General features: G+C 41.4%; 6 protein-coding genes across 6 annotated transcripts; 2 read left to right on the top strand and 4 right to left on the bottom strand.

Annotated features, from left to right (window-relative positions):
* Window positions 1-11,353: 11,353 nt before the first annotated feature.
* ColSpa_07953 (uncharacterized protein) lies at window positions 11,354-11,989 on the top strand (the record flags this gene model as incomplete). The annotated part of the gene is made up of 1 exon (XM_049274165.1): window positions 11,354-11,989. One exon carries the CDS (start codon window positions 11,354-11,356, stop codon window positions 11,987-11,989), a length of 636 nt encoding a protein of 211 aa, XP_049130122.1.
* A 233-nt stretch (window positions 11,990-12,222) lies between these two features.
* Window positions 12,223-13,125, bottom strand: ColSpa_07952 (3-dehydroshikimate dehydratase; the record flags this gene model as incomplete). The annotated part of the gene is made up of 1 exon (XM_049274164.1): window positions 12,223-13,125. One exon carries the CDS (start codon window positions 13,123-13,125, stop codon window positions 12,223-12,225), a length of 903 nt encoding a protein of 300 aa, XP_049130121.1.
* A 324-nt stretch (window positions 13,126-13,449) lies between these two features.
* On the bottom strand, window positions 13,450-15,810 carry ColSpa_07951 (uncharacterized protein; the record flags this gene model as incomplete). Its single annotated transcript, XM_049274163.1, has 5 exons — window positions 13,450-14,613; window positions 14,670-15,098; window positions 15,153-15,447; window positions 15,504-15,657; window positions 15,711-15,810. The coding sequence occupies 5 exons, from the start codon at window positions 15,808-15,810 to the stop codon at window positions 13,450-13,452; spliced, it is 2,142 nt and encodes a 713-aa protein (XP_049130120.1).
* Window positions 15,811-17,831: 2,021 nt separating this feature from the next.
* ColSpa_07950 (uncharacterized protein) lies at window positions 17,832-19,037 on the top strand (the record flags this gene model as incomplete). Its single annotated transcript, XM_049274162.1, has 1 exon — window positions 17,832-19,037. One exon carries the CDS (start codon window positions 17,832-17,834, stop codon window positions 19,035-19,037), a length of 1,206 nt encoding a protein of 401 aa, XP_049130119.1.
* Window positions 19,038-21,067: 2,030 nt separating this feature from the next.
* On the bottom strand, window positions 21,068-22,464 carry ColSpa_07949 (polyamine transporter 4; the record flags this gene model as incomplete). Its single annotated transcript, XM_049274161.1, has 3 exons — window positions 21,068-21,188; window positions 21,256-22,158; window positions 22,241-22,464. 3 exons carry the CDS (start codon window positions 22,462-22,464, stop codon window positions 21,068-21,070), a joined length of 1,248 nt encoding a protein of 415 aa, XP_049130118.1.
* A 1,053-nt stretch (window positions 22,465-23,517) lies between these two features.
* On the bottom strand, window positions 23,518-26,481 carry ColSpa_07948 (ankyrin-1; the record flags this gene model as incomplete). Its single annotated transcript, XM_049274160.1, has 1 exon — window positions 23,518-26,481. One exon carries the CDS (start codon window positions 26,479-26,481, stop codon window positions 23,518-23,520), a length of 2,964 nt encoding a protein of 987 aa, XP_049130117.1.
* Between the last annotated feature and the right edge of the window lie 387 nt (window positions 26,482-26,868).

Here is a 26,868-nt window from a genome sequence, read left to right as displayed (position 1 = left end):
ATAATTATTATAATTATTATTATTTATTATATTATTATTATTTATTAGCTTTATATTTATACCTCTAGGATTTAAGTCTTTCCTTTCACTTTTATAGTCACGTAGAGATATCTTATTATTACTACTATTTTCTTTATTATTTATATTTATATTATTATTATTAATAGTAGGAGGTATAAACTGATTTTCTAGAATAACTATATCTCTAGTTTAAAAGGAAGTTTTCTTTTGAAAATCATACACTTTATATATATTATTTCTATAGTTAAGTACTATAGCTTTTATAGCTTTATTATCTAGCTTCTTTATCTTAGGATCCTTATTCTTATAGTAATATATAGATCTAAAAGTTACTATATTATTAATATTCGGCTTTATATTATTACCTATTTTATAAAAGGTCTTATAGTTAAGAGCTTTATAAGAGGTTATATTATATAGATCTACTACTATTAAAGTAACTTTTTACTATAAATATAAAAACAAATTTACTTATAAAAGTATAGCTCTTATTTTATTAATTATAGTCCTTATTACTCTTTCTATTATACTATTAAGCTTATAAGTATAAGGCACTTTTATATTATAATTTATCCCTTTAATTATATAAATATAATTTATAATATTATTATTAAATTCTAGACCGTTATTTATATTAAAGTCTTTTATCTTATTCTTATTTACATTATTCTTATTTATATATTCTAGAATAATAGTATTAACTTCTTTTGCTTCTTTAGTTCTAAGTAGTTTTATAAATATAAGTCTAGACTTTCTTTCTAAGAAGATAATAAACTATTAATATTTATTATAAGTAGAAGGTATTATAGGTCTACAGAGATCAAAAGAGACTTTTTCTATATATTTATAATCTTTATTATAGTTATTAGAATACTTATTAACTTTAGTAGTAAAGTTTACTTTTATTATAACAGTAAATTCTGGGTTGGTTAATACACAACTGTATTACTTATTTGTGAAAACTTAAAGGTGAAGGAGAGAGAAATCTATAGCTGCGCTAGGCTGATCGCCTAAGCCTTTAAGGGTACTAGCTAATCCCCTTATCACGTGACTAAAACCTCCCTTCTAGCCACTATAGTTATATGCATAGGCTATATCTATTCTTAGGGGTTATAATAGGTAGTAGCTATAGTACTAGATAGTTATATTATAATATTACTTTTCTCTTTTAATTAAGTATTATTATTTATAATAGTCTTTTTATATATTTTTTTTATAAGTTAAGTTTTTTATTTTTTTATTTTAAATAATAAGTTAAGAAATGTTTTTTTAAGTAAAAACGTAATAGAATAAAATTAAGTTTATTAACTAGGTAATAGGTCTATAGGTTATATAACTACTGGTTTAGTTAAGGCGTTATTGTTAGGATAGCTTAGGGGTTTATTGTTAGTAGTAGCTAATAGTAACTACTAAGTAAAGTTCTTTAGGGGGCCTATAGCTATTAGGTTAGCCTTATAAAAGGCTTGGAGCGTAGCAAGGGAATAATAGAAACCTTTTACGTTATACTAAATAGGGTCTTTATTATAGCTTATTTAGTTAGCTTTATACTAAAGTTTCTTTTTATAAATATAAGACTTTAGTATTTTTAATATTCTATATTTAGGCTTATTAGTATTAAAGATAATTAGAGGTAATAGTTCTTAGTGTTATTTTAGTAAAGGGTTATTAAGGGCTTTTTTTAGCTTATTAGGGTAGAAGATAAGGTAGGTGTATATACCCTTAAAGAGCTTAACTTTCTAGGTCTTTCTTAGCTTAGCTTTAATAATAAGCTAAGGTTTAACTTAAGGGTTTTATAGCTTATTAAGGTTATTATATTTCTAGTAGAATATATTAATAAAGATATTATTTTTAATAGTAAAGTTATTAAGGTAGTAGTACTTATTAGTATATTAATAATAGTATATTTAGGTAGCCTTTATATTTCTTTAAGTAATCTTTTAGTACTTATAGATATATTAAGCGAGTTACTAAGCATTAGTGTAATTAAGCTTTTTGTAGGTAGATAAGAAGCGTTAGGTGTAGTGATCCTAGTTAAAGCTTAGTTAAGGTGGTCTCTTAAATTTGATTTTATAAAAGAATAGTTTAGTAGTCTTACTAGGTAAGGTAGTATAAGTAAAGTTAATAGTAAGTAGTATATTACTTTAGTTATTTTAATATTAGTTAATTAAAAAATAAAGCTATTAAGTAATATATTAGTTAAGGATCTTTGTTTAGCTATTAGTTTATAGATAATTAGTAGTAGAGAGCTAGATCTTAAATTTATAGATTTAGTAGAATTTATTTTAGAAGTTAAATATAAATTAAAGGCTATAGTTAAAAGTAATAGTTTCTAGTAGCTTATAAATTAGTAAGATTTATTTATAGAATATATTAGTTATATCTTAGGTTATAGTTATCTTATAGTAAAAGATAAATATAGCTCTTTTATTTAACTAATTAACTATTACTTAGATAATATTATACTCTTTATAGTTCTTTAAATAGGCTATAAAGTTAATAGTAATATATTATTATAAATAGTTTAAAATAAAAAAAAGCTTTAGTTCTCTAAGGAGCTTATTATAAGGCTTTTGGCTTTAATAGTATATATAGTAATTATAGATATAGTGTTTAATATTAACTATAAGGCCTAGCTAATAGTAATATTCTTTGATTATCTTAAGGGTTTTATTTTAGCTTAGGTAAGTAAATAGCTTTTAGTTATAGACTTCTTAAATAATATTAGTATAGAGGTTTTTCTCTTTAGGTATTATTAGCTTATAGTTTATAGTAAGTAGTCTATTATCCTAGACTTTTTATCTTTTTTTATTTTACTAAATAAAAGTTTATACTATAACTAAAAATAAAATATTAATATTATAGTTTATATTAAGTACTTTTTTAATTAGTGAATACCTTTAAAGTTCTTTATTAAAAGAAAAAGTAATAACCTTAGTTATTAAGTTATTTATAAGGTTAGCTTTAATAGCTACTTTTTCTAGTAGTTACCTTAGCTTAGTAATAATCTTAGGGGATAAGAGATATAAAGGTAGTAAGACCTAAGTGTAGTTAGCTTTCTTTAAGGCTTATTAAGTACAAAGGTCCTTATATTTATGAAATAAGGTATTTACTAGTATATTTTTCTTTTTAAGGTAATATTAGATCTAGAAGTTAAAGTCTATTATAGTATTAGCTTAGTAGGCTTATTAGGTATTAAGTAATTACTTAGTTATAAAATATAGTAAGGACTAGTAGTTAATAATAATCTTAAACTAATAATAGTAACTAATTAGGTCTAAATACTATTCCTTAAGGGCTAATACTATAGCTAATAGTTCCTTATTATAAATAATATAGTTAAGCTCTATACTATTCATAGTCTTAGAATAGAAAATAACTAGGTACTAAGTATTATCTTTTTATTATTATAGTAAAGCTTTAGCGTAAATAGAGTTAAAGGAGTTAGTCTTAAGGTAAGTAAAGAGCTTAAGGTAAAAGTAGTAAAGTATAAAAATACTAATTATAGTTTACTTTAAGGCTATAAATATAGCTTTATAATCTAGGCTAAAGATATAAGGGTAGTCTTTAATAGTTAGTTAAGTTAATAGGTAAGCTATATAGCTATAGTTCTATATAAAGTGTTAATAGAAGTTATAAAAGCTAAGAAAAGATTAAACCTTTTTTATAGTAGTTAAGGGTTACTAGTTCTTAATTATAGTAACCTTTTTTAAGTCTAAGTAAATACTATTAATAGAGATAATAAAACCTAGGAACCTAGTAGTAGTAATACTGAATTTATACTTCTTAATATTAGCTTAGAGGCTAGTGTCCTATAAGCGTACTAGTACTTTTTATATATACTCTTAGTATTAAAAAAAGTCCTTTAAGAAAATAAGAATATTATTTATATAAGTAGTATAGAATTTATTTAAATATTTTATTAGGATATTATTTATATATTATTAGTAAGTTATAAGACTATTATATAAGCTAAAAAGTAAAACTTTATACTTATAGGCCTTATATTAGGTATAAAAAGTAGTTAAGTCTTTTAAATCTAAGTGTATTTAGATCTTATAAAAAGCTTATTAAATATTAAGCTTAGTAAAGATTTTAGCTTAACTAATATAAGTAAATATCTTATTAATAAGAGGTAATAAGTAATAATTTTTTTTAGTAAGCTTATTTAGCTTATAGAAGTTAATATAGAAATAAAGGCTATTATTAGCTTTTTATATAAAGAGTATAAGAGAAGCTTATAGTATATTACTAGGTTTAATAAAGCTTTTTTATAAGTTCTTAAGTAAATATTTATAGATAGCTTTTAGTTTAGGGAGTAATTACTTATATAAAGGGTAGTAAGTAAGTTTCTTTTTGCTCTTATTTTTTAGCTTAATTTTATAGTTATAAGTATAGTATAAAGTAAGCTTATTACTAGTAGTTTTACTAAAGATACCTTAGTAGCTATTAAGGTATAGAGGTAGTTTACTAGTAATAAGGTTATAGGTAGTTTACTTATTGTTCTTTAAGGGGTTAGTTTTTTAGTAAGCTTTTTCTTTTTTAGTCTTAATAATCTAGTTTAGTTTATAAAGAGAAATAAAGCTAAGCTTTATATTTTTTTAATAAAAGTTAATTTTAAAAGATATAGCGTTAATAATAGTAAAGTGGTTAGTTTTTTAGAGGGTAATAAGGTACTTAGACTAGGTTTTCTAAGAAGCCTTAGCGTTAAAAGTATTTTACTAGTATATCTAGCCTTCTAGTACTTATTATATCTTATAGAGGTTATCTTTAGTGTTTATTTACTAGGTTTAATAAGCTAAGATTTATATAGGCTATTAAGGTTTATAGTTACTTATTTTTTATTAGTATTATTAGTAGTTAGTTTTAAAGATAACTTAGTATCTCTTAGTATTAATTTAATATTAAACGTTAATCTTATTAAGGGTATATAGATCTTTTATTTTTTTTATAATAGTAGCTAGGATCTATTAAAAAGAGGTGTTCTTAGGCTATAGTAGCCTTTAGTAGTATATATTAAGGTTTATTTTATAGAACTTAAACTACTTTTAGCCTAAGATTAGGTTATAATGTTTTATATTAAGTTAAAGTAAAAGGGTATATAGTAAATAGTAGTAGTTAATATATATATTAATTATTTAAGCTATTTATATATTATTTAATTACTTACTATTAAACTCTACTACTAAAATAAAATATAGTAGATATTAGTAAAAGGCTATATAGAATTTTTTTAGTAATAGGGTTACTTAGTGGTTTATAAAAGCATAACTATTTACTTTTATATTAAAGAATATATATAGTTAGATTTTATATTTATTAAATACTATTATAAGCTTTATCTCTAAAGGGTTTTTTTTAATAAGATCTTATAGGTTTACTAAACTAAGTTCTAGGTACTTATTCTTTATACTAGTCTTTAGTAAAAAGGTCTATTTTGCTAAAGGGTTTAGTTTTCTAATCTATTAATAAGGTCTTCTTTTAACTTAATAACTTTTATTTTATTAATTATAGCCTTAGGCTTATAAAGGTAATTATAGGTAGTATAATTAGTAGTACTATACCTAAAGTAGACGTTTTAATCTTTTAGGTACTAATATAAGGTAATAAAGATATAGTTTTACTACTATATAGAGTAAGTAGTAGTCTTAGTTTGTTAGGTTCTACTTATTAATAATAAAGAGGTATAACTAGAGGAGTAGTTCCTAGTAATAACTAGGTTATAGGTATTATTCTAAGTAGTAGTAGGCTTTATAGTATAGGTAACCTTAATAGTATATTTAGTATATTACTAGAAAGTAGTAGATAAGTTAAGGTACTACTAAACTATAGTATTATAAAGGCTAATAAAAAGCTTATTATAGAAGTAATGTTTTTATTAAGTTAAGGGGAGTTAGTTAATATAAATATATTTAGTAAACTTAGTATGTTTTTAGTAGATATTCTTAAAGGATACTATAAGTATATTTAGTTTCTGTCTAATATTATTAACCTTTATAAGGCTAATATAAATAGACTAAAGTTCTATAAAAAGGTCCTTAGTAGTAGCTATAAAGAGGTCTAGCTTATTAATTATAAGGTATATAAGGTTAGCTACTTATTTTTTGATTTTATTATAGATATACTTAAAGTAATAGTTATTACTTTAATAGATATTATTTTTAAGTTAAGTAGTAATATAAAAAAGCTAGTAATTAAATTTAGGATTCTTATTGTTTTTTTTATTTTTTATTTTAATAAAGATAAGTACCTTAAGAAGCTTTATTTTTAATTTATAAAAGGATAAGGTAATATAGTCTAAGATAATAAGGGATCTTTTATAGATTATTACCTTAATTTAGGTAAATTACTATTTAAGTATAGCCTTATTTGTTTTACTAGGGGTACTTTAAGGGTAGACCTCCTTAAGGTGATCTAGGAGGGTAAAGTTACTATTATAGGCTTTTTATAGCTTATCTTTTAGTGTAGCTATCTCTGTGGCTAGGTCCTGATTTTGATAAATGATCTTGGTAGCTTTATTATAGAGGGTCTTGTAATTATAGGCTATAACGCTAGCGATAGAGCTAAGCTGGAGCTCTAGGTGTTAATAAGTAAGTTATATCTTTAGTTATTACTTAACCTAGGCAAAGGTATTATTAGGGTTAGTACTATAGTATTTATTAAAGAGCTTTTAAGTAAGCTGTTGCTTTTTTTTGTTATTAAAGAAGGCTATGTTATAAAGTATTAAAAGGGAAAAGGTATAGTTAATAATGGATTAAAGGTATTAGGCTTAGGCCTAGTGGTCTATAGTAACTATTAATATGTCTAGAGGCTGTTTTTCTAGTAGGTGGTCTATGTTAAAAGGCTAGATTTTAGGCTTGTTTTGATTATTATGGTTAATTAGTAGTAGGGTACTGTAGTAGTTGTTTATAAGGGTTTTTGCTAGGGTATAGGTTTTAGAGTCAAGGACAGCTAGGCTGTTTATGCTAACTGATTATACTATCTTATTAGCTTATAAAAGGGGGTATTAATTGCTAAATAGAAGAGGTAGTGTGAGGCGTTGGTTAACGTGTAGTAGTTAGTATATAGCAGGGGTAGTAAGCTATTAGATGAATTGTAGTAGTAGGGAATTAATTAAGGTTAAGATATTGATCTTTTGTCTTTAGAGAAGGGTTAGTAGACCTTTAAGTAGTGTTATAATAGCGAATTCTAGGTTAGTTAATATATAACTATATTACCTATTTATAAAAACTTAAAGGTAAAGGAGAGAGAAATCTATAGCTGTGCTAGGCTGATTGCCTAAGCCTTTAAGGGCACTAGCTAATCCCCTTATTACATAACTAAAACCTCTCTTCTAGCCACTATAGCCACGCGCACAGGCCGTATCTATCCCTAGGGGTCGCAACAGGTAGTAGCTATAGTGCTAAATAGCTACGCTGTAACACTTTTATATAAGTATTATAGGTATAGTCTTCTTTTATTATATTGTTAGTTATATTTATATTATCTTTAAGTTATATTAAGACTTTTTTATTTATATATCTTAGTCTATTATACTACTTTTTATAGTTATTAATCTCTTTATTATATATAACCTTTTTATATTTGTAAAGTTTTCTTTTTATATTTATAGTATTTATATATTCTTTATATTCATTAAAATCCTTTTTATTTAAAACCTTTATATTTAGGTAATATAGACTATCTTTTATTTCTCCCTTATAAAAGGTTCTTTTATTATTTATATTTATTAAAGATACCTTTATATTCTAGAAAAGAGAAGTTATTTTAAGTCTTTTTAGTCTATTTTAACTTAGAAGATTAATACTTATTTTAGGCATATAATAACAGTCTTTAAGGATATATATATTATTATTATTAAAAAAAGAAATTACTATATCTTTTTATAGAGAGATTTTTTTCTTTTTATGTCTCTTTAGTTAATATACTTATTTATATAAGTAGTCTTTATAAATAGGGATTTATTACTTATAATATTAATAGCAGCAGTAATATCTAGGTAAAACGTAATATATTTATTATTTTTAGTTATATATATAAGTTTATTTATATTACTTATTTTATTATTAGTTATAGTTATTATAAAGAAGGTTATATAACTTATATCTTTAAAATCTAAGTTTATTTTACTCTTTTCCTTTTATTAAGGGTTATTTATAACTATATTATTTATAACTACAATATACGCATTTTCTACGTCTAATTTATCTGATTCTTTTAAATCTTTTTTCTCTATTATAGCTTTTTTAGCTATTAAGGCCTTTTAGGCCTTATAAAGCTTATTTCTTTTTATATTAGTCCTTTATTATCTTAAGACTTTTTCTTTAGTATTATCCTTATTTTTTTAGCTTTTAAAGGCCTTAATAGGATATAAAAAGTTATAGTCTTTAACTATATTGTTTTTTAACTTATAGTATATATAATAAATACTCTTTATCTTTTTCTAAGGCTTTTTAATTCCTTTTCTAAAAGTAAAAGTAGTATATAATACTATAAAAAAACCTTTTCTTTTTACTTTATTTATAAGATTTATAAAAAAAGATTTTATAATATAAGAATTTATATTTTTTTTAAGGGCTTAAGTTATATTAGTTATAAAACCTTTATAACTATTATCTAAACTATTTAATACCTAAGCTATAATAACTTATTTTAGTAAAGCTATATCTTCAAAAAATAAGTTATCTATAAGCTCTTTTACCTTATTAAAGTATTCTTTTATAGATCTAAAGGATTCTAAGAAGGTATTAAAGAACTTTTTATAAGTAAGATATTCGTTAATAAAACTAGTAGGTTTATATAGATCTTTTAGTTTTTTCTAGGCTTTATATCTTATTATAAAGTCTTTTATAACCCTTAAAAAGAAATCTTTATAAAATAGCTTTATAAAAGCTAATACTTTTATATTATTCTTTTATTAAAAAGGTATAGTTAAAGGGGTTATAAGACTAAAGTTAATATCTTTACTAATAAGTAAAGCCTTAAATCTAGTTACTTAAACATTATAGTTAAGGCTACTAAAAAAACGTAATATATAGATTTTTTCTATAGTATTAATTTAGTTTAAATTTAATTAGAATATAAGGATTTTAGTTGATTTTAGTTAATTAAAAAGAGATATTAGTATTCTAATAGTACTATTAAATTTATCTTAAAAAATAGGCCTTAAAAGTAGTTAAGTTATTATAGTATTATTATTAATAGTATAGTGTTATATAGTTACTTTAAGTTAAAGATATATATAGGCCTTTAATTAAAGAAGCTTTTACTAGACAATAAAGTAATTAGTTTAGTAGTTTAGTTATTCTTTAGATTAACTAATTAAATTAGTAACTTAATTAGAGCTCTTAGGTTTAATTTTAGCTTAAGGTATATAGTCTTTATTAAATATAAACTAGAAATAACCTTTAACTAGTAAGGTAAAATTAAATTATGATTTACCTAGAGCTATAGTGGTATAAAATATAGCGATAGGTGTAGTGCTTGCCTAGTAAGCTGGTCCTTTTATTCTGCTGAATATGGACTGCTAGGTGTTAGGTGTAGCTGCCTTAAAGCTGTATTCCTTAAAATTCCTTTAGCTAATGTGGTATGTCCCCTAGTAAAGTTAAATTTTTTATTATATAAAATAAAGGTATAAGTATAAAGTAAAAGTATAAGAGTTATCTTTTTTACTAAGCTAAGCTTATAACTAGTAAAAATATTAGGGGGTTATTTATAATAGTTATAAAGAAAAATAAAAAAGAATAAAGGTAAATAAAAAAGGTATATATATATTAACTGTTAAGGTTTCATTATTCTTCATTATTATTAAAAACTATCTAAGTAAAAGGAATATCTCTTAGTTATATAGAAAGTCCTTTAAATATATATAATATCTAAGCGTATATCTAAGCGTATATCTAAGCACTAAGAGGTACTTATATATTTCTTGTATATATATATATATACCTATATATACCTATAGATAGGCATAAGCGCTAGCATATGTAATACTTAGAAGTATATGCGTTTATATACAATAGACTATATTAGTTTATAGTAGTTTATATTAGTATAGTTATATATAGTAATAGTTATATACTTTTATAAGTTATTTTTTAAGAAGAATCTAGAAAAAATAACTATATATTTATAGGACTTTTAGTTATAGAGTTATAAAGAGATTCATATATAAGAATTATAAGAATTTTACTTCTTAATTCTTAGTTTTTGTATAAGGCTAGCTTGATTAGGCTGATATTACCTAGCCTAGGTATTCTTGGATAGATCCTATGACCTCAGCTGTCTCTTAAGGGTACAAAGACTAAGCTGAAGTCCAGTTTCCTGTTGAAGGATGTGGAGGATGGTTGCGTAACTGGTATTATCGCGATGGGCAGCTTCAATCAATTGGCGATGGGGCGCAAAGTCAACAAGTGGTCCTCGGGGCATCTTTAGGTAGTTATTAACGTCTGACGAGAATTTGAAGTCGATTCAAGAAGTAAAAGGTTACGTTGCTGAAGCCTGGGTTAGGGGATAAATGACGATCACATGGAAATCGACGATTTGTTGGGGGGCTGGGCAGTCGGCGTAACATTCAGCCGCCTATAGTCGGGTTGGCACTAATGTACCACCGTAACTTGGGGTATCAAAGACTGAGATGCGGGGAAATCGCGGGGATGGACGGTTCTTATTTGCTCTCTCTCTGATGAAGCTTAGCTCGAATCTACCCCGCAATCCATATCCACGATGCATTGGCGGAATAGCTTATTCGTCTCGCGTGAAAAAGCAACGAAGGGCCTTTTGTCGACTACAGGAACACCTTCCGTTCAGGTAAGGATGCTGTGTTCCGCGCGGATATAAGCCAACAGCAACCCTGCGTCTGTCACTGAGTAGCCCAATACTTTCCAGTCCATCACAGTATTCTCCGGCTCAGCTGGATGGCGAGACCCTCAAAGAATATTGACGAGACTCAGGAAAGGTAAGGAAAGGAAAAAAAATTGAAGAAAAGACACGTGTTGCTTGTCTCAAAGCAAAGGGAGCTCTAGTTTTGTGGAAGCCTGCCAACGCCTCGAGTGCAGGGAACTAATGCACTTCAAGGACTAAGAGCACATTGTCAAAGTCCAAAATATCCAAGCAATGTCGGACGGAACTTGTCCAAACAGAGTCAAGAAATAGATGATGTAAAGAGCCCTTTCCCCAAAGAAGCCAGCCCTGATATGGATTTTGGTTATGTAAGCTGCAACCAACACCCTTGCATGTCGCGATTGAATCCCTCCACCGAAACTTCGCGTCAATACCCTGAGTCATTCATCACCACCCACACAACCTCACAAAACAAGCAGCGAAGCAAAACGCCATGGATCCATCTCAACTGCCCCTGGATGAACAGCTCAACCATCTCCGCAAAAGTCTCTCTACAAATGCAACCTTCATCAAAGTCCTCTCCCTCGCGCGAACCCTCAACCTCCCTAATTGGTACCTCGCTGGCGGGGCCGTTTCCCAAACGATATGGAACTCCGTGGCTAACTTTGCCCCCGACACCGGCATCTCCGATTACGACCTTGTCTACTTTGACGACTCGGACCTTTCCTACGAGGCCGAGGACGCAGTGATCCGCCGCGGCCGTGAGGTCTTCGCGGATATCCCCGTTGAGGTCGAGATCCGGAACCAGGCACGGGTGCATCTTTGGTACGAGGCCAAGTTCGGCGCACCGTGTCCTCGGCATGAGTCTGTCGAGGCGGGGATCGACTCGTGGATCTCGACGAGCGCGATGATTGGGGTGAGGCTTGAGGAGGACGGCCAGTGGAAGGTGTATGCGCCAATTGGGCTGTCAGACTATTACAAGATGGTGGTGAGACCGAACCCGATGATTGGCGTGAGGGAGGCGTATGAGAAAAAGGCAAGACGGTGGTTGGGGATCTGGGAGGGGCTAACGGTTTTGCCGTGGCCTGAGAACCAGGTCCCGTTGAGATTTGACAAGGATGAAGAATGAGCAAGTGTTTGATCATTGATGCCATATTCAAGTCTGGCGCATTTTTGTAGAGATATATATATATATACCCCACTCCAAGATCTAGAACCCACTCCTATCAACAATCATATCCCCTAGCATCTTAAAAATCCCTTCCTTTCCCTTCTTCGCATACCTTTCCAAATCATCGCCGTACTTCTCCTCAAACTTTCCGTCAAACACTTCCACCGACAACCAGCCCCGGAATCCGGTACTCATGACCGCCTCCAGGAACTGCAGTATGGGCAGATACCCCCATCATACGGCAGCGGCCGGTGGTCGTGGCTCCACTGCCCTCTCGGCTGCAGCCCGCTCTCGTCAGTCTTGTTCTCCAGCGGCGGCTCGACCTTGTACGCGTCGCTGATCTGCAGGAAGTAAATCTTCTCCGGCGGGATCGTCTTCGCCAGCTCCTGCAGTGAGATCTCGTAGCTCATCTTGAGCTCCTTCTCGCCCAACCCGCCCGTCTCGATCCGTCCGGACGCCGTCGTCGGGTCGCCCCATTCCCCGCCGGCGGATTGGAAGGTATCCAGACACAGGCCCAGGTTCGGCCGGTTCGCAAGTTGGACAATCTTCCAAACGTCCTTCCACGTGGGCGCATGCGTAGCCCAGCACCAGTTCTCGTACGCTATGCGGAAGCCCCTGGTGGCGAGGAGGTCCGCCAGCTCAGCGAGGTCCGCGACGAGCTCGCCGATGGACGACGTGATGCCGGGGGCGTCCGAGGACCCGACCTGCAGCATGTCCGTGCCGACGGCGCCCATGATCTCCATCCACCCCTTGGCGCGTTCGAACGCGTCCTCGCGCTCCTTGCTGCCCTTCGGCCACCCTTCAAAATTCGCAAAGGGCTGCAGGACCATGATCTGGAGCTCCTTCTGTTCGCACAGCTCGCGGACTGCTTTTCCGGCCTCGCAAAGGGAGGCATAGTCGTCGTCGGCAATGTCGCCCTTATTGAGGTGCCTGTTCGCGAAGGACTGGAGATCCGGGAAGGAGAGCTCAATGCCATTGAAGCCGGCGGCGGAGATGGCGTCGAGCTTTTGCTCGAGAGTGTGGCGGGGGAGACCGATGGAGCAAGAGGCGAAAGAGACGGGGTTGTTGAAGGGGGACGTGGATAGATTTGACATTTTGGTAATTGTTTCACCCTCGATTTTACGGAGGTGAAGATCTTTCAGTATTGTTATGAAGCAAAGCTGAGTTTACCGCTGCTGATGTTGAGATGTCAATCAGTCATGGATGCATTTCGTCGTTCGATGATGTCAGCGCTGTGATGTCAAATGCATGTCACTCTGCGCCATCGGCCAATCCCCACATAGCAATCGGCCAGATCTGGAATACGGATGAAATGAAGCTAGATATCTATTAGCAAGAAGCTTGTAGCCGCCGCATATTTAACCCTATCAATTCTAGAGCGACTGCGGAAGAAAAGTTTGGTAAAGAGAAAAAAGCGCTCAATCGAGCTTCGGTTGGCCATTCTTGAGAATCTCGGCTCTCTTGACGGACTGGATCAGGCCAATGCCCACGGCTGCACTCGCGCCGTCATCAATCTGTGTCGTCCAGAATGAGTCCTGGCCCATCGCCCTGATGGACTTGCGCCTTTCCCGCTCGGCGACGGAGAGATGCAGTCCTTGCTGCTTGTTCGCCTCGAGCTCCTCCAGGTGCTTCACGCGCGTGGCGTACCGCTGTTGCCGCTGCTTGCGGATCTGCTCCGACCCGATGCGCTGCAGCACGAATCGCACGACGGCCCGCAACGCGAGGAAAATGTGCTCGCTAATGAAGATTGTGATGGGAAGCGCCCACCACGCCCCGTGACCGATACTGTTGTTGCCGAAGAGGTGCACGATGGCGCCGGTGGAGAGACTGCCGACCCAGGTGAGGAAGTCGAGTGAGTTAATCCACGGGCCGATGCCGTCCGTACGCACCGGCGCGGGGCGTTGGTGCTCCAGGCTGATCTTGAGGAAATCCGTGCGCAGCTCGACGATGTTGTTTACCAGGAAACCGATGGGGATCAGCGGCCAAACGGGCGAGAAGAGAGCGAGGTATCCGAACTGCAGGACGAGCTCGGCTATGTCGTCTTGCACATTGTACTTCTCGAGCGTCGACTGATTGCGTGCGCTGCGGAGGAACCAAGCCTCCTCGGGGTCGTCCTTGACAATGGACATGAGCATGGTGTCCTTGGAGTGGGATCGCCTGTATTCGCGGTAGATGTTCTGCGCCTTATGCTTGAGAACGGGCATGATGTTCTCGTCGAAGAAGCCAGAGATCTGGCCGGTGACGACAAGGGCGATGACCTCATCGCGGAGGCGGTCAGAGTTGACATGGAAGGTGAGGTCGTCATCCATGTACTTTTGCCCGACGGCACCGAGAAAGCCCTTGGTCATGCCCTCGAGCCAAGGGACGAAGGTGTCGCCAAAGGGCACGTAAATGAAGGCGGTGATGAGAATCGGGAGGTAATTGGTGATGATGTTGAGGACGAAGATCTTTTGCGTCAGGGACATTTCGTGGTTGTCGTTGGTTCGGTGGTTTTCGTAGTTTGTGAGCACCGTGGCGATTTCCTCGAGGCCGCTGCTGATGTAGGGCAGTGCGACGGCGAGCAAGCAGGTTGGAACGTATTCCTGCAAATGGGATTAGTTGATGCCTCCGTCTCGGGTGTCATTGTGTTCCGACTCACGATAAGATTCTTGTAGGGCCCATCGTAGCCTTCCGAGATGAGCACCTCGATGGCGAAGACGACTACGATGATGGCACCAAGCACCACGGCGGAAACCAATACAAAGGGAATCTGTAGTAGTTGACGGGTGACCTGCTTCCATTTGGGGAAGTAGTGCTTCTCCCGGCCGGTCTCGTCCTTGATGATCTTGTCATACTTGAACTGCGGCCGGTTGACCTTGACCTTGCCGATGCCTTGCACATTCCAGCGGATGCTAAGGTCAACCTCCTGGATCTTCCAATACTCTAGGAAGACGGTACACCAGACGCAGGTGGAGATTGCGTAGAAGAGGGAATACTTGGAGAGGTACATCCAGGCGATGACACCAGTGATGGCGGGGAAAGTGAGAAAGAGGAGGTAAGTTTGGATGAATGCGAAGTAGAAGGCGACCTGTGTGCGGTATGAGACGGGATGTCGGGAAGGGGGCAGAGTAGAGGCACTGACCTTAGTTCCCCAGAGGTCGCGGATCGAATCAATGTCATCCAAGGTCAGGAACAGACGCTTGCTGAGATACCTCATCAGAGACTCGTTCGTCTCCTCGTTGTGGAGAGGAAAGATGGCCTTGACGTTCTTCCATTGTCCCGACTCGGGGGTGATTCCAGCACCGCCCAGGGACTTGGGCCAGTTGACGAGGTGATAGACGGAGAGGATGTCTTCAGCCTCGAAGGAGCCATCGACGACGGTGGTCTTGGTTCCGCCGGGATGTTCGGGGATAATGCCATAGAGCCAGTCTTTGACTCTGATGGAAGTCAGTTGGGATGGTCCAGATAAGGGAGACGTCAGAGAAGAGCCAACCTTGACTTGTAAACAGTGTTTCCGAGAAGTTCTCGTGGAGCCTTGGCGAAGATGAGCAGGGACTGGTCATAGCCAGCCCTCACCTCAGTCTGGAGACCGGCAGACTCAAGGTCGCTCAGAAGGGCGGTGAGTTCCCCGACGGCAGTCTCGGAGTCTGGGGCGATCAGCTACTGTGCAAGCAGCCGGAATGGGGCAACAACAACATACCGACTTCACTGAAATCATAGACGACGACATATTTGTCGTTGTAGGACTGCGACTTGCGAGGAAGGTTTGCCAAGGGGTCGGTCACCCCTAGTTTCTCCATTATGCCCATCCTCCCTCCACGCAACTCGCGACTAGGCGAGCAGGAGAAGGCCTGATTATGTAGGTACAGTAAGGTATGCGGGAATGGAAGCTCGGCACGGCCGACAGTATGGCGTCTCCACGAATGGGGCGGGACGAATAATTATGGCAATTGGGCTAATCAACAAATGAAGTAATATCGCACGGGGGCTCTCAATTGGGTCGGGATGGGGAGGATGACTCGGGAAAAGACCCAGTCGAGGTGTGGTCCAGCACGTTGGATCCGTCCAGAGGTGTATGAATGGGATTTGGGCGGTGGTAGGGCCGGCAGCGACAGAGAGACATCCCAGTGTCAAAGTCGCGACACGAAGAGAATTGACAGAGGGGGGAGGACGGAGATGCTCGGGAGGTTGAGACGTTCAGCCCTGCGCCGGAACGACGACGGAAGAGGAAAAGGAGAAAAAAGCAACCAAAAAAAAAAAAGGGACGGTAATGTGGTCCTCGCCTGGAACATCGGCAGCCAGTGCGTCCCCGCGATGGCCTCTGTTTGGCCGAAGCTCCCCTTAGCTCAGCTGCGGTCTGGGGGAGCTGGGAGCCGAACGCGTCAGCGGCCCCACCCGCCCAGAGTTGACGCTGCCGCAGAGCCGCGCGCCAGGGTTAATAGTTCTTGGGACCCGTGGACCCTTCGTTGGGAACCTTGGACAGTGACAGGAACCTTACCGTAGTTCGACAGTCATCCATGTGGCTTGTGTCGGCTTGCTTCTGGTGAGCGGAAGCAGCTCTGTTTCTTGGCAATATTGTTGCGAAGGCAAGTAGCACTGGGCATGTCAAGAGTGGCTGGAGCTTTTGCATGTCGGTAATGCAGTACCCCCCACCTTGTTTCCCCCTTGCTTTACACTAGCCTCAGCAATCATATCAATGCGCCACAGGCTTCAGTGCTTGGTGGATCCCGGCGGTGGCTTGCCGCCTCGATAGAGGTGGAGCCCGGTTGTGTTAGCAACACAGGATTGCTTTTTTCTAGGCAAGACTATGTTGTTCGTTGCTTAAAACCTTAAAGTTCAATGATTTTCAACCTCTTCGTCCGCCATGCGACCGATCGCAATACCCCGGACGGGTCCTTTGTTATATATCCGTCCATGGAATTCGTCTTATTCGGCGTTTCTCTGACTGGCGCATTTTCCTGGCACTTCAAGTTCTTGAGAATTATGCTGTCATTGATACCGGGAACCTAGCGAGGCAGAACCTACTAATATCCATTTGTGCACGATCTGAGTGGTTTTTTTGGACTGGATCTTTTCTGCGACACAGCTCACTTCGTGATGGACTTTTGGACATACATGAACGTGCATTTGTCATTGCCTTGAACCCAGACAGCAGCCGTATTATTTTGCGCAGTCGGTGTTAAAATTTCAAGCGCCATATGCGTATTCCTGATCGTCAAGTGTTTCGAGGAAGACGTTGGCCGCCCACTCCGGACCCAAGGACCCCACTGACAAAAGTAGCGCCTTGGGATTCAACGGCAAGCAAGGCAAGAGCGTCGACTCTGTAAAGACATCGAGGTGGTCAATAACATCGGTGTTGCCCTTGAGGTAAAAACAAAGAGGGTTATGTCAGTCATTCTCGATGGAGGGCCAAGTTTATCGAGTCTGTCATTTGGCAGCGGGGTATCGAGTGGTGCCAGTGCTCCATGTCGTGATGTTCCAAAACCGTCATGTGAAGCGTTCCTCCCATCCTAACGTCTGCGCAAAGGCCGGAAATACATGCGCATATCGATCCTCATGAGGCTTTTCAGTCAGCTGTTGCAGAGGCGTTCCGGTAAGGGAATAAAAACGCGGCGCGTCGACCACAATAGGCATCCTTTTGTAGCAACGCCAACCTAACAGGCGACCCATCATCCCCTGGCGGGGTATCAGGCTGTGCTTAGCCTGCAGATAATTCCCGCCAACACGTGCTTATTCCCTCAGCCATAACGTGCCGAGCTCTGCTCAGCCTTACACTCTGTGACTGCTCATCGCTTGTCTCTTTAGAACGCAGAGCATCATCATGGCCATGGCCACCCGTCCTAATCGCCGCGACGAGTTCGAGATCGCGGTGGTGTGTGCTCTGCCGCTAGAATACGATGCTGCGGCATTATGTTTCGACGCATTCTGGGACGACGACGGTGACACGTACGGAAAGGCGCCGGGCGATCCGAATACCTACACAACCGGCCGAATTGGGCAGTATAACGTCGTTCTGGCGTTGCTCCCGAACATGGGCAAGGCTAGCGGGGCGAGCGCTGTCGCCAGCCTGCGATCGAGCTACACAAGTTTGAGGTTGGCCATCTTGACCGGAATCTGCGGCGGAGTGCCCAGTCCTGGGACCGACGACGAGATCATTCTGGGCGACGTTGTTATCAGCAGGACGGTCGTTCAGTACGACTACGGTCGGCAGTACCCAGGCACATTCATCCGCAAAGACACCGTGGATGACAACCTCGGGCGAGCCAACAAGGACATCCGAACCTTGTTGGCGACATTCCAGACAGACCGTGGACGTGACGGCCTTCAACTCGGCGCTACACAGGCTCTGAACCAGATCCGTGAGAGCGCTGCAAAGAAGAGACGGCGGGCAAAATACGTTCGCCCTAGTGCATCCAAGGACAAGCTTTTCAACCCGGAGTATCAGCACAAGCATTGGAACCGGGATGGCTGCGGATGCGCAGAGCAGGTATGCGAGGCGGCTCGGGCCGCATCGTGTGACGAACTCGGTTGCGACCCCACAGAACTCGTACCACGAGAGCGGCTCAAGGAGATCCAAGAATTAGAGGCCAGCGGCCCGTACGGCGATAATGAATTCGAGATCTACATCGGCTGCGTTGGGTCGGGCGACATGGTGATGAAGTCTGGCGAAGACCGTGATAGGATCGCGCGGCAGCACGACATCATCGCATTCGAAATGGAGGGGGCCGGCGTGTGGGACGAGGCGCCGTGCATCGTTGTCAAGGGCGTCTGCGACTACGCGGACAGCCACAAGAACAAGAAGTGGCAGACATACGCCGCCGCAACGGCAGCATCTGTGATGAAGGCGATTCTGGCACGCTACATCCGGACAGACAAGCCGCCAGCGGGCAATCGCATCGGCGCGAGCACATCTCCCACACCGTCCAGGGGCCAGGGGCCTGTCTTCAACGGGCCCATTACGGGGAAGTATGTGGTGGCGGGGCAGCACACGAGCGGAGGAACGACGAACATGAGTTTTGGTAGTTGACGACTTGTTTCCCCAGTTTGCTGTTGTAACCAGTCTTTTCTTAAGCCAAGCTCCATAGATTCCATACCTGGCTGTTCTAGTATCGGTGCAGTTGCTTCATAAAGCAGATCACCGTGGTGCGTGACGCAAATAGTATGGACCTGCCTGTGAAATGTGCCATGGTGTCTGTGCCGGTGCGGGGCGACAATGCTGATTGGTGGATGTTCTGCTGACAACATCTGGGCAGGCTGCATGCTCAGGTCAAGAGAGAAGCGTGATAGTTCAAACTTCTGAAGAAATGCATAGCATCTGGCGTCAGACTCTAGACAAAACCTCACACGCAACGGATAGCCTCAAATGAACGAAATGGGCCCGTCGATGACATTCAATGGTCCGCTGCACGGCGAAAGCGTCGTCGCCGGCATGAGCGTGTCGGGCGGCACTGTTAACGTCAACTTCTACCCTGGGCAAACGGATGTGCTATCATAAAACAGCCTTACGAATCCTGACCAAGCTATTCCCATCGAGAGAGGCAGAGAATCCGGAACAGCGTGAAAAGTACATACCGCATATTCTACGAGTAAGCGAGTGGGCTGAAACGGCCAAAGAGGAGATTTTAGTCTCGACTTACTTTCTAAAGAATCCCTTCATCTATTTGATAGAAGACCTTGGACAGAGAAAGAGAAGATGGTTGATAAGGTGTATTTCTTGCGCCAAGGCGTTCTTGGCAAGAGGCACCCCTTGACTATCAGCAGTACGGCCAATCTCGCAGGACCATGCACAACGGAGGTTTCAGGAGTCTGAGACGATCTTCGTACAAGTTCGAGAGCTACATCAGAAGAATCTTAGCAAAAGACACTCTTACACATTTAAAAGCGTGCGGGATCTCAGAGCAGTATACTATGCACAAGGGATGTATGAGGAGTCAGAGAGGATCTCAATGGAAGTTGTAGAACTACGGCGAGAACTCACGGCGGCAGGCACCCTGATACAATCAACAGAATGAGTAGGCTTGCAATATTAACATACTGCGCTCGGGAAACATTTGTTGAGGCAAAGAAGCTGTTGGTAGAAGTGCTAGGACTCTGTCAGAAGGTTCTTAGCAAAACGCACCCTAGTACCATCACAAGCATGTATTGGCTAGTGGTTGTGAGGAGGGTACTGATAGTCTTAAGTTGCGATGGTAACGATCGTGGATGTTTGAAGGTGGCATATCTGTTTAACATCTCTCTCTAGCAAAAAGAATTGTCAGGCGCCCAGAAGGGGGGCACCGGCGCGGCACTAGTGGGGTCGCCGGCGGGGTAGCTGGGGCCGCACCGGCACATAGTTAAGGGAGTATAAAGGGATTCTAGCCAAGCATCCAGCAGACTTCGACGACAAGGGCTAGCCATTAGGTCCACCGTTAGAGAAAGGCGATAGCACAACGCCGCTGGATTAGTGTTATAACCAGGGGAGCTGGACTCGGCCAAGGGGGGGGACCTGAGAGGCATATAAGGAGCAGCTGCGGCGGACCTAGGGGAAAAGGCAGATTGGAATAACAGTCAACACCCACCCCTACCTGTGCCCAACGTCGACCTCGTTACACTGTACGACTCTAGCCTCTGACAAGAATCCAGCATGATACATGGCCGGTTAAGACTGCCCGAAATAGTGTTCGCGGGTGTATGTTATAGCTATCTTGCACGAAACAAAGGAACAACACAATTCTAACCTCTCAGGTAGTCGTAACCACAAATTTGCTTCGTTGCCTGAGTTTGCTGCCGTATTTGAGCAGGAGCCAAGGAATCGGCATAAGAGGCAGCGAGAGGAAAGCAAATACGCTGCCGGCCCAGTGTACGCCTAGCTTCTCGTACATCTGAATGGTGAAGAGGGGGAAAACCGCGCCTAGTGTGTAACGAAGGATGCCATTCGCGGCGAGGGCTGGGAGGTTCAATCAGCATTATGGTCCAACATGGGCTTGGGAATAACAAACCGGACGCTGCCGCTTTGGGTCCGTAAAAGTCCACCATGTAAGTGATGACCGACAACTACAACACATTGTTAGAGATGAATTATTTCTGTTCGAGGATGAGATGTAGACCTACGAAGAGCGAAAAGGCGCCAAGGCCGAATGGAATGCCAGCTGCGACGAGGGCAGCCCAGTTGCCTCCTTCGCGTGCTTCCCACGCATACCTAGTTCATGATTTAGCGGTTGGTTCTGAGACTCGAATGATATTGACTCGATTGGTGGCCAACGTACCAGAACAAGCCCACGGGGAGCATAACGCTTCCTACCAGAGCAGCATAAAGTCGCTGCTCCGGCGTATCAGTACCGGCTAGCACGGCAGGAATCCGGAACCTGGTGTCAAGAAACCCGTACACGAAGGTGGCCAATATGTACCCGATAATGACGCTGATGAAACTTAACCCGACTTGGCGGAGGTTAAATCCGTAGTACAGCTGTAGGACGTACGAGCAGCTGGCGAAGTAGCTAAAGATCATGGCGTATGCGAAGGCCGTGTACAGGGCTAGGGACGAGACGATGATCTCTGTGCAAAGCATCTTTGTCGGTCTCATGACGGCTGTTCTGACGAGGCCTCCGAGGCGGGTGAGGGTTATTGTTGGTTCCCCGTTTTCCTTCCGCAGAATCCACAACTTTGATGTCTCTTTCATCAAAACAATACCCATCCAGATCGGAGCGCCAACAAGGAGGAGGACGTACTGCGTCCACCGCCAATCACCATTCCTGTCTTCCAAAACGTATGCCCCAGCCAAAGGTCCCAGTGTAGGCCCCAGAAACGGGCCGAGGATGTATAGCAATGACGCTCCCGCGCCTTTTCCCAGCTCCCAGACATCAGCAATGGTTCCCGCGCCAACGGCGATACCAGCCGATCCTAGCGTTCCTGCAAGGAAACGACATGCAAGTAGCCCAGAGAACGTCGTCGTGGCTGAGGAACCACCGAGGAAAGCGAGTAGGCAGGTGCAGGAGATGGCGTAGATGGGTTTGCGACCGAAGACCTCGGAGAACGGGGCAATGAAGAGGGGTCCGACAGCGAGGCCGAGGGTATAGAGAGTCAAGGGCAGGACTGATCGTGTGCGGGAAATGGAAAATTCTTGCATTATCTGCGTCGTTGCTGGGACTGTAATCGACGTCGCGAAGGTGCTGCACGTGAGTGATGTTAGCAGATGTTGACTTAATTTGGGTTGAAGGGCAATGAAAGAAGAACAATGAGAGGCAGGAATACATTTCGAAGGCGAGGAAGCATGGGATTGCCGTGTGTAGAATCTTCATTGCAGTGCTCCAGTTCCTGGGATTTCTTTTCTCGCGAGGGTCGTCCCATGTCATTTCTGGCTGTAGAATGTCGTCTTCGGATGATGTGATGTCGCTCTCGATCTGTTTTTCAACATCTTCGGCCGGAGTGTCTGCTCCTGCTTGGTGGGGGGACTGGACTGGGTTTGTTACGCCCATGTTCGATTCTGGTGTTGTGGATCTGAGTATCTAAACAGACTGGAGGCTTATTCGGCTGTTCGATGATATAACGGTTGTGACTTGTGAAGTCGTGGATCTTAAATATGGGCGGCAACTATTATTTGATGTTAGTACAGAATGGCGTCGGCACTGGGATCTATCAGAGGCGGTTCCGTTGATTACCAATTAAACTTTCCGGAATTTGGATGGCATGTGGGCAGGCCAGCGGTTCACGCATGGAAAAATTCTAAATAGAGTCAGTATGATGATTCTTTGGACATCAGTAATTACTTTCCTTGTCACCAATGATGGGGGTTCTTAGTCACTGGCCCTCGGCATGAGTTTGCTCTGCTTCGGTGGATGATTAGTGATCTGGTTTGAGTAGTAATCCGGCATCTGGAGGGTGATGTGAATACTTGCGGGACCCGTGATAGCAGCACGAGTGGAAAGGCTAAGCTTCCTATGAAACGTTCTAGAATAAAACCGATATCGCCAACATTAATTCTCTTCTTATTGCTTTTTAAGAATAAACCTGAAAACACTTAGCTACTTGACGAATGGTGCATAGAAACGTTTTCTCATACTTCAGGCTGTTTACAGTTCGTCATACTTACTACCTACCGGAGAAACTAGTATGGTTTTCTGATTAGTGAACCAAGCCTCAGAGAAAGTGCACACGAGACTGCAAAGCTTGGTTTCGAAGGGAAATGTAGATTAAAACAGCGAAACAACACAGGCGAGTACTGCATTCTTTGGTATGAGATACATCTCCAGGTGCATAAATTCTCACGAAAGATGTTGCCCAAGTTTCAATGCTAGAGAGCATTGGTTATATCATTCTCACGCAAACGAACTCGTTGATCCTGTGAGAAGGCAGTGTCGCCATTGGGCTTGACATGGTCTCGAATCGATGCTGATTATCCACAGTCATGTCTGTTTTCATGATTCTCGAACCCCTGATTACATCCCCTACATATAAACCTCTGACCCTGACAAGAGGAACCAATAGTTCATTTTCGGCCAGGCAATGCATTTTCCCCACCAACTCCGCTGTTACATACCAATGCTCTTCCGATACAACATGATCTCGTAGAGCAGAGTCGAGCGGAGGAAAGTTCCGAGACTGTATGGCCCAACATCACGATTCCTGACCGCATCCATCATATCAAGCACAGTCTTGCCATCGGTGTTGCGGACGCTTGGTCTCGCGCCACTCCTGATCAAAGTCGGCACAGTCAACATGGTAACACACGCACCAAGACCAGAGAGGTCCCACTCTTTTTCAAGCCGCAAAGCTTCTTTGATGAAAAAAGATAGGGGAGTGTCTCCGTTGCTGTCTGTTTCATTGACGTCTGCCCCGGCTCGGATCAGGGGCGGAAGTGCGTCGCGGGCGACGCCAGGCCTGCCTTTTATCTGAGTCGAGATGATGGAATGGAGGTACAGATTGCTCTGGGCTTTTGGGTCTCCCTTTATCGGGTGTTCTCGAAGCAGGTCTGGAACCATCCAGGAGTAACCTTCCTGTATCGCGTAATCAACCGGCGATTTGGTTGTCTCACCAGAGCTCGTATGGGGATCCGCCCCGTGTTTGCACAACAGACGGATCATGGATTCGTTGTCCAGAGAATCCGTCTTGATGGCGATGTGTAACGGGCTGTGACTGTCTGGGTTTGGCTGGTTGGCGTCCGCTCCTAGGTCGCTGATAAGCTTCTCTACCGCGCGCTGAAAGCCGAATTCAACCGCTATGTGCAACAACGTCCAACCGTCACGATGGGGTATCTGAGGTCTGTAGGCCTCGAACATTGACTCGGCGTTATTGGTTTCGTTGGCTAGTATGGCAGCTTGTCTGTCGCCAATCTCCCTCCAGACTTTCCCGCCAGTCAGGATCAGAGTGTCGGGTTCAAAAGACGGGAGCATCATATCAACTATAGCGGCTCGATTGTCGTAGATAGCGAATGCGAGAAACTGCGGGTCCCTCAAAATTCGTTTCTCAGAATCGAGTGTACTGAGGAACCTGTAGGTTTCCATTGCATTATGCCCATACTCATCCATGATAAAGCCGACCCACATTGCAGGTAAATCATCTCTTTCCGGACCGCACTCAACTTGAGCTCCACGTTGCATTAGTTGACGGGCAGAAGCAACATCTCCCTCAGCGACGAGAAGCATGAGAGTTGTACGGCCGAATTTGTCTCGAGTGTTGATATCAGCGAGTCCCTCCTCGATCAGCTTCAACGCAGCGGCGTGTCGCGCTAGCTTTCTGTTAAGATTCCCCGATACGGTTTCGTTCTCCATGAGGTTTCGAAGGGCAACGTCTCCATTGGTCGTTGCCTCGTCGGCGCCAGCCCTCGTGGAGGTGCCCATCGCACTTTCTGTGCCTCGTCTCTGTCGCAAATGCTTTGCAATAATAGAAATCGTCTCGCCAAACTCATGGGGTGGAGCAGAGCTGCCTTCGGTCGTTGCTGCAAGGAATAGTACACTGGACCCCTCCTCATCCAGGCTTGTAGGATCCATACCGAAATTGAGCAGGATTTTCAGAGCCTTGGAATTATGGGCTGCAGCTGCAATATGAAGTGGACTTTGTTTTGTAGCGTGCAGTGCCTTGGAGTTGAGAAGAAGACGGATTATATCGGGAGCAGACGCCGGTGATGGAGGTCTCTGAGGAGCTGGAGCCATGCCCCTTTGGACCATTATGGGCGGCATGCCACAACATATGTCGAGGACCCCGCATCCTTCTATACGACCAGGGAACCTCGCGACTGAATTGATCATATCATCCCAAGCGTAGTCCAACGCGGTGGCGGGACCGGGGCTGTGAAGAACGACTGTAACATCTGCTCCGGCATTCACCAAAGCGATCCCTTCCTCAAAGTTGCCGCGCAGACAGGCCTCTACAAGCAATGTATGTCCTTGTCCCAAATCGTGATTTATATCAGATCCGTGTCGTAGCAGGATTGCAAGAGCCTCTTTGAATCTGTCTGTCTCCCAGAATGCTCTCCAGAGTAAAGTGGCGCCAGAGAGGTCAGGGTCGCCATCAGTGGCATCGTCAATACCCTGCTCCAGAGAGAATTCGGCCAGTTTGGGATAGCCGTGCCGTATAGCAGAGATGAACACAGGCAGCATAGACCACGGCGGTTCGTCGTAGCTAAGTAGGCGTTCCTGTATGTGCGGACACGCCTTGAGCATGTACTTGACCACCTCTGGGTGCCCATGACATAGAGCGACGTGGAATGGCGTCCAGGCCGGGTGCGTATCGTCCCAACTCGACCAGTAAAGTGCCGTGTCGTGATTTCGGCAGCAGAATCCCTTCGACGATATATTGAGCAATGCGCCAAAGTCGACAAGCAGTTTAAGGGCCGATAGATTGCCGCATCTTGCAGCAATATGAACTGGGAACCAATACAGACCCTTGATATCGTGCTCATCCACTTCGTCATAGTCGTCCTGGTCAGGATAACGGATGATCCCAATCATCTCCCTTTCCACCTCTTCAAACTCTTCGAACATGGCCTCGTCGTCCAGCCCGCTCCCGTCATCGCTAGCCAAGTCTCCGTCGTCATCGTTGTCGCCGAAATTGTTTCCGCCATTGGTACCAAGGCCACCAGCCACGTTTAGGTTTGCATCGTCATTGGAGCTTTCTGCGTCATCGGAAGCTTCGCCTGCCGAATAATGGTCGGCAACTGAGGCATTTTCAGAGAATTGCTCCGAGGATGAATCGTCCATGTCGTCAGAGTCGTCGTATTCTTCCAAGAAAAACCCGTTGTGCTCCGAGATATTATCTTCTGTAAAGGAACTATCGTCCGAGAACGGGCCGTACTCTTCCATGGGATCTTCTTCAGCAAAGTGCGCAAAGAAATCTTCACGTTGTTGGAACTGTCGGCCATCGCGTCGGTAGAAGTGTCTGAAACGTTCACCGGCCGACATGACCTTGGGATCCCATGAGACATATTCATGATCCGGTTTGTAGCGAAGAATGCCGATCTGAGGATCAATAGGACCCGCTTCGAGTATCTTCTTCATGACGTTCAAGTTCCCTATTTCAGTTGCCCAACAAAGTAGATACGGGTGGCGGAGGACCCCAAACTGATACAACAACGGATCTGCAACTTGATGAAAAAATTGATCGGTCGCCGAAAGTGCCGCAAGGGCGGCAATCTTTTTATCGGCTTGTCTGTGGCCATAGGTGTCGCTGTCCATCAGAGCTTTGGCCACAGCAATTTTGAGCTCAGGCGGCAGGTCGCGTAGGTTTGCCATATCTCCAATCTTGTGATGCGGTCTCCCTCGAGGACGCAGTGGCCATGCAATGGACTGCGAAAAGTAGATGTACGAGTGGTAAGGCGGTGCGAAAATGCGTAGATGGTAAGATGAGCTGGTGCGGTGATGGCATTTGAGGTGAGATGGTATGAT

Source organism: Colletotrichum spaethianum (genome assembly GCF_022836535.1).
Source record: "Colletotrichum spaethianum MAFF 239500 DNA, contig20, whole genome shotgun sequence".
NCBI lineage: Eukaryota > Fungi > Ascomycota > Sordariomycetes > Glomerellales > Glomerellaceae > Colletotrichum > Colletotrichum spaethianum.
Note: the sequence above shows the minus strand (reverse complement) of the source record. Positions and strands in the feature narration are given on the sequence as shown.